This window comes from Diplotaxodon limnothrissa, linkage group LG5 (genome assembly GCF_057381915.1).
Source record: "Diplotaxodon limnothrissa isolate DT_005_m linkage group LG5, D_limnothrissa_male_GT1.1, whole genome shotgun sequence".
Classification (NCBI taxonomy): domain Eukaryota; kingdom Metazoa; phylum Chordata; class Actinopteri; order Cichliformes; family Cichlidae; genus Diplotaxodon; species Diplotaxodon limnothrissa.
Genome location: NC_140600.1, coordinates 15,166,970 through 15,176,534, shown reverse-complemented (window position 1 = coordinate 15,176,534; position 9,565 = coordinate 15,166,970). Strand labels below are relative to the sequence as shown.

Genomic DNA, 9,565 nt, shown 5'->3' with positions numbered 1-9,565 from the left:
GCTCTGTAAAGTAATCCTTAAATAAGTGTTGTGTAGCCAGAAAATCAAAGCACATTGTGTTCACAGAATCCAAATGAATGGAAACAATCATTCATGTCTGTTTGAGGGGAAAAAAAGAAAGAGAAACTTGATCAAACACTCGGTTTTTTTTAAAGCACTATATGCAGAGAGCAGTACAGCACAATTTAAAATATGTTTTCTGCTGGTACATTTCCTCCAAGTCAAGCCTTTGTTCACAATACCATAACACTAAGACATTTTCATACAGATGGCCTCAGTGGCAAATATCCTGTCACTTCATGAGAAATTTACCACTCGCCCAACCTCGAGATTTCCAACATGCTCATATCAGTACTTGATGTATTGGAATACAAAGAGATTCAAAGCAAACTGATTGTTATTAAGAGTCGTGCGTGCATAAAACAAGCGACGCAGACACGAGATGGTTCACAGTCGTTTCACAATCTGAGTACTAAAGTGAGCTCTGTTACATATGTGTATGTACAAAGACAGTGAATGTGTGTGTCAGTGTTTGTTTCTGTGGCTTTTTTTCTACACGTTTGCCACTCAAAGTGTAAATAAATAACAGTGTATGCTATTCAAACAAACCTGTAAATCCACCCAGCTGTTAGTCTCACTTGCAGAAATTCCTCCTACTGTAAGCATCAGCTGACCAAACTGCATCAACAAGGCAGCATAGCACCTCAGCCAAGAGAAGTGGATTTTTAACCATTAAAGCCACAGGACTGGGAGGTTTGCTTGAATGGCACAACCATATTATTTATTTTTCTGCAGCAGGCGAAGCCACCACCTGATCCCAGGTTGGTTAAGCCAGTTTCTGGGCAGTCTCCGTCTCCTGCTGGGTGACCTTCTCCTCAGACATGATGGTCACCCATGGTGATACTGACCGAGTGATGGTCTGCTTGGCTATGTTGTAGTGGTTAATGAGTGTGAAGAGACGTCCGCGGCCCCCAGGGCCCTGAGGGGGGTAGTTGCCATACAGCCCAGCTGGCATGCAGCGACCTTGCTGCTCCAGAAAGAGAGAATTAAACATACTGGGAGTTAACTCATTCAGTGCACACAATAGGTGATGACAACAGAATATAGATTGGAGCAAAAGAGCACAGAAAACAACGCAAGCTAAATCTTATCATTTAAACAGTTATACAGTGCTGTGCAAAAGTCTGGAGGCACAATTTGTGTCTTAAATTTTGCTTTGGAAAATTGCTGCAGTGATTTATTCTAACATGTGCAAACATGCATGTATATAAGGGGGGAATGTATACAGTTGTAATTAGCTTGAAAGTCAAAATATTTGGTATGACCGCCTTTATTCTTCAAAACAGTCTCTTAGTCAAGCTTTCTTGTCATCTATTTAAGTAGTCTTCGAGAATAGTTCTCCAGACTTTTCATTTGTTCCCTGACAAGATGACCCCACAGTGCTTCAGTAATGTTGAGGCCAATCCATGACTGATATTGTTTCCCTCTGTTCCTATACCCAGGTATGCTTTTACTGCATTAGTTTGTTTGGGATCAATGTCACCCTTTTTTTCCAGATGGTATTGCATTGTTGATCAAAATGTGATGGAACTTTGTCAAGATGGCCAACATCACTGGAGGAATACAGCCATGAACCATGAACCTCCAACCTTATTTTACAGATGGCAGATACAGATACAGAAACTCACTGTGGTACCTCTCTCCTGGCCTCTGTACATTGAGCAATTTCAACCACAAGTTTCAAATTAGACTTTCAGACTAGTTCTTGTATAATCTGGCATACCTCTACCTTTTCACCTTCCCTGAAAATGGCTTCTTGACAGCAACACTTCTACTGAGACCATTTCTGATTAGGCTTTACTGGACAGTAGAAAGGCCACCTGAGGGGCCAGATTCATCTCTCTGGTCCTGTGTCAGGTTTTTGCTGGATTTTTTTTCCCGATTTCTTAAGGACACCATGTCACGATGTGCCAGGTGTTTGGGTAATAGCTCTATGGGAATCACCTTGTTGGTGAAAAAGTGCTGGAAGCAAAAGTATTGGAGGCAAAATCTAAAGAAATAAAGGGTGACTCAAGACTTTTTCCCAGCACTGTAGGTAGAGGGATCAAGGCTTTGTGGTGAGATAATAATCGATAACCTCAGACCCACAGCTTTTATTGTGAGAATATGTCATTTTTGCAGACCAGCAGTATGAGACGATAAAAGCCTTAGGTAAGGACTAATTGGGTGGATGCCGTAGGCATCCACACTATTGAGATCCTGTTTCTCTTTATTCTTTATCCTTTATTATTCTAGTTGCTCCGTTTCTTTGCCGCTTAACTACTCCCTCAGTTTTCAGCCGATTTTTACCATTCAAACTCTAAACTGTTCTGCTATTTCTGCTTTCGACTGCTATATCTTTTGGTACTTATTACTATTATACTTTTTAAAATATTACACTTTTTTCCTTTAATTTGTCCCATTGAAATGAATGGGAAACTTCTACAATTCTGCTAAAACTTGCTTGTCTTTGAAACTTAACTACTTCCTCATACTTTCACCTAGAAACTCCATTCAAACTTTAAAACGTTCTCAGATGATTGGGCTATTCCTGTGTGATTCAGCTTTTTCATATCTGTTACCGTTTTCATGTAATGACTCTTTAAGTTTTCAGTTACAACTTTGTGATTTTTCAGAAAATACATGTGTTGCTATGGTTGCTATGCAATTAACTCCCACTGCACACTCGTCCGTTCTGAATTTTCTCTTCATGTCTGAACAACTCCTTGCTACTCGCTCAATTTCCACTCAACTTCCACAAATTATACATCAAAACGTAGGTATTTTTGCTGGCTTTAAGACAGTGTCACTATAATTATTGTGAGAGTTACGTTTTTTTCACAATTTGCCTCGAAGTGACACATGGTCTAAAAACTCCCCATTCAAAGTCTATGGGGAGGTTGTGAAACTCAGAGCTGAAATACTGAAACTGAAGGCATTTTCAAATCGTCATATCTCCTTAACGAAGCAAAGTTAAGACATGAGGCTTGTCCCTGTATATCTTCAGACACTCCTGACACTCACAATTCAAGAATTATTTTCTCACCTATTACCGTTCTGAGATGAGTTAGACTTGTTTGAGGGGTGGAAATCTGTCCTCCTCTCATTTTTCAAATTCCGAAAATGAAGCCGTTTCTTCTCTCGTCATATCTCCGCGACGGAGATACAAAGAGCTATGTAAATCGCAGTCAAAGTACACCAAAGTCCGCTGATTCACCCAGTGCAAGAATTATGCTTCTATCCCACCTAGTTTTTGAGTTACACGACGTTTTGTAACTCCAAAAAACGGCGTTTTTCGCGTCTCACCGCGATCTAATTCTGACTCCTCATCACCCTTTTTTTCAAAGCGCCCGCCCCCTTAGAGGTGGCGCGATTGGTAATGACACCGCTCTTCAGACCAGAGGTCGTGGGTTCGATTCCACCTTGGCCCACATGTTTTTTTTTTAACTACAAATTTATACACTATCACAGACCGGTAATTCATATTGATAATTTATTACAATTCTGCAAAGTTTAATGATTTTAGCAGCTTTTCTAATATGGACCTCAGATTCTGGTTAACAGTCTATGGCAGAAATACATACAAGTACACAGCCTGATGAAGCAGACAGAAGCAGTACCTCTGATTGGTTCCGCAGTTTCACCTCTTATCAGCACAAATCTCACCCTCTTCTGCTGTTTTCACCTCTTTTCTGCTAATTTGAGCTTCTGTTCCACAGTGCACTCAGCCTCTTCTGCTGTTTTCATTAGAATTTTAAGCTTTTCCACCTTTTTTCAGTTACGTGAGAACCAGTTTGGCTCAATGAGTAGCTGAAAAATATCAGCCTCTTCTGCTGTTTTAGCAGGATTTCAGAGTTCAGCTTTTTCACTTGTTTTAAGCACAAATTTCAGTTTCTTTACCTCATTTCACAACAAAGTTCTTCCTCTTCACCTCTTTTCTGCTAATTTGAGCTGCTGCTCCACAGTGCACATTTTCCCTCTCATCATATCTTTGCTTGTGACCAGAACTCATTTGGCTCAGAGGGTAGGGCATCTGTCGTGAGACCCGGTGGCAGAGGTTCGAATCCTACCTGTGACAGCTGCTACACATGTTCACTGCTTGCATGCGCTCTGCTTTCTTGACACTCTCCAGTGTGTCATTACACATACAGCCATCTTCAGCAAGCACTTCTGCTTCTACACTTCTTTTCAACTCGGCTTTTTGCTTCTTTACCTCTTTTCAGCAGAAATTATTCCTCTTCACCTCTTTTCTGCTAATTAGAGCTCCTGCTCCACAGTGCACTTAGCCTCTTCTGCTGTTTTCATTAGAATTTTAAGCTTTTCCACCTTTTTTCAGTTACGTGAGAACCAGTTTGGCTCAGTGAGTAGCTGAAAAATATCAGCCTCTACTACTGTTTTAGCAGGATTTCAGAGTTCAGCTTTTTCACTTGTTTTAAGCACAAATTTCAGTTTCTTTACCTCATTTCACAACAAAGTTCTTCCTCTTCACCTCTTTTCTGCTAATTTGAGCTTCTGCTCCACAGTGCACATTTTCTCTCTCATCATATATTTGCTTGAGACCAGAACTCATTTGGCTCAGAGGGTAGGGCAGCTGCCGTGAGACCCGGGGGCAGAGTTTCGAATCCTACCTGTGACAGTTGCTACACATGTTCCCTGCTTGCATGCGCTCTGCTTTCTTGACACTCTCCAGTGTGTCATTACACATACAGCCATCTTCAGCAAGCACTTCTACACCTCTTTTCAACTCATCTTTTTGCTTCTTTACCTCTTTTCAGCAGAACTTCTTCTGATTCACCTCTTTTCTGCTAAATGTTTAGCCTTTTCACCTCTTATTAGCACAATACTAAGCAGCTTCTGCTAATTTCACCAGAATTGTCAGTCTCTCCACCTCTTCTTTGTAAGAATCAGTTTGGTCCAGTAAGGTGAGACGCCGCCTATAGATCAGAAAGGCCAGGTTCGAATCTCGCTCAGGGCAATGTTTTTTGTTTTTTCAACTTTTTCTGCTTTTTTCAGCAGAAATCTTCAGCGTAAGGCATCCACACAGCATTTTCGCAGGAAATGCAATTTTTTCTAGTCTAAACTGCTCCTGGAACAGGAACACAACTGGAAACCAGTCAACAAAATTAATAATGAAATTTTTTATTAAAAGTAGCCATGTTAAGCTATTGCGAATTGCTGACCATCATGGCTGTTTCAGCAAAGCTATTTAATGTGTTTTATTGCATATTGACTGAACATTTTGTCTGTAATATGAAAAATGTACTGTTTGACCTCTCAAAAATTACATATTTTCACACAAACAGGTGGCACTGGTAATAAAATGTAGATTTATTGGGGATCTAAGGAAGTTCAGATAAGAGTTTTTTGTTTTTAAATCCATGGTAAAAATACATTTTCTATTTATGTCAGCTTAAATTGTATCAGTGAATGTAGTGTCAGCACTCATGATCAGTTAAATCCTCATTTAAATTAGACATTTAAAATAATGCAACAAAAATGCTTTACTGCATGAACGGTGAAATGTTTTTCTTACCGTGTAAACAAAGCTGTCAGGACAAGGCTGTTCATACTGGTAGACCTTGTAGACCACGAGGAACACTACGCACATCAGGAAAGCCAGAGCACAGATCACCAGCAAGGTCACCTAAAGGAGACGCACAGTGCCATCGTCAGCAGAAGACCTACGAGACAGCTCCGTTAAAGGACACCATAAATAGACTCCCTACATCTTGATGAAAGGAAGCGAGTGGGCAGACTGGAGCAACCTGTAATAGCTTCTTTGATATTAAAGGTTGAGCGAGAGTAAAAGGTTGCCATATTGAAGCAAAAGAAAAAAAAAGATGTAGACAATTATGTGGAAGGTCATAAAGTAAAACGGTGACAGTAACATCCAGTCAGGTCTACAGAATAATCTGAATAAATTAACTCGACAAGAACACAGTTTGTGCGGCCACCTGTACAGTTCAGCTCCCACCTCTCAGGGGAGTTATGTAACACCTACTGGAGCTACTGGGCAGTGGGAGTGAGCGCGTCATTATTACCCAAGATGTAACCCCCCCCCCAAAGGTGTGCTTTATGCAGCAGGATAAATGAATATGCTAGGTTATTTGGAGGGAGGGAAAATTTCTATTTTAAAGCAATGTCAGTGAAATGGTTCTGTATCTGTGAAATTTCACAGTTGCAGCAGAGAAACAAGACTTCACATATTATGAGCAATGTGCCACACATCCAACAACTCTTTGAGGGGTTGTTGTTTTTAGTTTTTTTGGCCCACTGTGTTTGGCTCAGATTTGATAAGATTCTTAACAGTGTGCGTCGATATGAATGACAGTATTTGCTTTTTATTTGTTTGCTTGAATTGGACAGTTACACAGCAGAGCACACAGTGCAGCGTGCACAAAGCAGAGCAACAGGAGCTTATTACAGAGACTCTCTGTGATGAAAGGCCCGCCTGCAACATTTCAAAGCACCGACGTGAGGATGTAGGCTGTGTTCTCTCAGGCAGTGATGTGCCTCGGTGGCTTTATGTTTGAGAATTAAAGCCCTACAAAGAGAGCCTGGCACTGCTCAGAGATATTTTTTCATCTGTTGATTATGAATGTAGAGGGAGGATCGCTCAGTGTGGGCACAGGACATGCGGAGATGGATTTATAGGGAGAAAGGGCATCTTTTACGCATTCGTTTCTTATAAAAGCAAAACACGCGTTTCAATCATTCTATAGGTGTGCACAGAAAAATCTATCATCTAATCAAAGGAGCATTAAAAGGTGGGAGAGATGCTGCCATTTGGAGGCCATCACCATGGCAGCAGCTGAATTAATGAGAGTCTCAGGGCGGGGTTAAGTGAATCAGTGAGCATTATGTCTCTCTGTATAGCCGGCCAAGATTACAGGCAACAAGGGAGGACAGGGAGGCGAAAGAGGGCTGAATGAAGGAGCCAAAAAGTATGAGCTGTGCTGGGGAGGAAATATTATGATTGGAGGGGGGATGAAAAATGTCCTGAGCAGCAGGCAGACACATGTCTGCTCTCAGGGATGTGCATGTGTGGGAGTATACTGGGAAATGGATGATGCATGAAACACAGATTGTAGCAGCTCCGTTATTCTTACTTTGAGTCGCTCAGAAACGCCTTCAATGATGCTTATTGAGAACTCTGCGATTTTGGGAGATCGTAGCTTTCCCTTTTTGCTCTCACCATCATAATCTGCCTTTGTCTTCACCACCACCTGGCAGGAAAATAAAACACAGCCGCTTCATGAGAAGAAGAAAAAAAACATGACTGGTAAAATCGGCATGTTTATTTTTAATGCAAGTGATACAGTTATAAGCAATATGACTGAAGTGATGTGTAATACTGGAGAGATGTGTAAGACTGGTTACCCGTCCCCCCTCCCCTAATTAGAGTGATGGCAATACCACTAAACGCGCTGGTTCCCTCACTTTGAATCACAAATATCAATGGACATTTTGGTAAATCAAAAAGCATACCTTATCCGGTGGGGGGAACTGCAGCTGACTGGCATCTAATGGTGTTATAAGAGGGATGGTGTCAAACCCGTCTTCAGAAACCACCTTCCCGTTGGTTTTCTCGCTGAAATTATTGCCCAGTTTAACCATTTTCCCTGCACGGAAAAACGCCAACCTGAGGGGGTCAAAAAGCAAAAACAAAAAAAACAAGCACTCATTAAACCTAAAGGAAAAGCATTATCCATCGTCCTCTACCCCACAAGATTGCATAAATATTCCAGGAATTGTGCATTATGTTTTTGTTTCTCTCACAACAATGCAATCCAATCAGTGTAATGTGCACGATGTGGGGCGTTTTGTGGGCCACGAGAAAACCCGTTGAGCACAAAAGCGCAGGAGAGGACAAGCAAAGCTCGGGCTGATGCATCACCGTGAATGGGGAAAATATACACAGAAATACGCGTTAATGCATCCAAGCACTTACCAGCTCAAGCGATACAGGGGGTTGATCCGTGAGCCTCTCGCAGTGTAGTGGTTTTATTCCTGCAGTACTGCTTTGTGCCTTCTTGAGGTGTGACGCAGCCGATTTGCGGGGAGCTGGTGCACAATATGGCCAGCTGGGTTTGTGCGCCGCGTTACCTCCGAGCTGGATGCTGCTGCTGGTGTCTGGCTGCACTGCAAGTGATGTAACGTCCTCATTACATCCATCCATACACACACACACACACACACACACACGCAGGAACCCACTCCGACCAGCGGCTGTAAACCCTCTGCTCTCCAACTACAGTAAGATTTACAGTTAGGATGAAATGTCACTTTGCCCAATCATAAGGCGATCCAAGTGAAAGAAAAGAGCGCTTGTTTATGGGCATCCACATTTAAGTTTGCTGTAGTGGTAGTATATGTACATAAGATATTTGAAAGGGAGGAACAAACTTAGATGCTACTTCATCCTTTTTATTATTCATTTATTGGTGATTAGTTGTTTGGATTTTAATATCAAAGGTTCTCAACATGAAGCTTACACACCGAAACATGTGGATCAATGAGAAAAAGACACCTTATAGATACACCCTGTGTCTATTAACAAGCAACACGCGATCCACAATTACACGAACCTTGGTCATAATATTTTTTATTAGACTTGGTTTATTCTAGATCCTTATTATGCCGCCACCCTATAAAAATCCTGGACTGAAGCTAGCATGTTTCTTTATTGTATCCAGTAGCTTGTTGCCTGGCTACCGCGTGAGTAATGGGTTTAAGGACAGGATGACAATGAGCTCATCTGTTTTTGAGATTTGAAACACACACACACACACACACACACACACACACACACACACACACACACACACACACACACACACACACACACACACACTGCAAGCTATATGACACTCTGCTGGTTCTTCCAGGTGATCACCACAGTTTCAGGGGCTCAGTGAGGTTCTGCTTCCTTATGGGTATAAAAAAAACCCTTAAACTGTGCTGGGTTTGATCTGGTTCTAGTATGCTGTGGGAGTCAGTGGCAGATTTAGAAAATTTTACATGGAGGTGCGAAGGAGGGCCAAGAGTGAACTATGTGAAAATCCCCTGTGTATAAATAAAGTCAACAAAATGTCCACAAAAACAACTTAAAGCTATGTATTGTATCATCATGCCACCCCTCTTGCCCCTGTCCCGATGTTGAGAACCAAAACAAAATACTAGAGGCCCAGAAGGATGCAATCAAACAGATGAGTTTATTGAACACACGCGTGGGAAGATGTACACTGCAAAACATCAGATGTAGATCTCCGCCCAAAAATACACTTCAGATTGCTTTTATAACGCCCCTTCTCGTGTTTTACAAGAACGTAATTTGTATCTTAAAAACATAATTTGCATCTTTTACAGACAATGATCATTTTAAGAGATAAACGCAGACACCGAAATTCCCCCTCTCTAGCATCTTCATCCAAATATGGCCCTGAAGATCCCCAGGGACTTGTCCTCCTCTTTGGCCCATCTTCTGTCACCTGTTACTAAGCAAACTCAAATGCAACAAGAAGCT

At 41.6% G+C, this 9,565-nt stretch overlaps 1 protein-coding gene across 1 annotated transcript; it reads right to left on the bottom strand.

Moving 5' to 3' along the window:
- Positions 1 to 826: 826 nt before the first annotated feature.
- LOC146631825 (neuronal vesicle trafficking-associated protein 1-like) lies at positions 827 to 7,656 on the bottom strand. The gene is made up of 4 exons (XM_085353926.1): positions 7,528 to 7,656; positions 7,149 to 7,265; positions 5,573 to 5,683; positions 827 to 1,027 (listed from the first exon to the last, which is right to left on the bottom strand). The coding sequence occupies exons 1-4, from the start codon at positions 7,654 to 7,656 to the stop codon at positions 827 to 829; spliced, it is 558 nt and encodes a 185-aa protein (XP_085210052.1).
- Between the last annotated feature and the right edge of the window lie 1,909 nt (positions 7,657 to 9,565).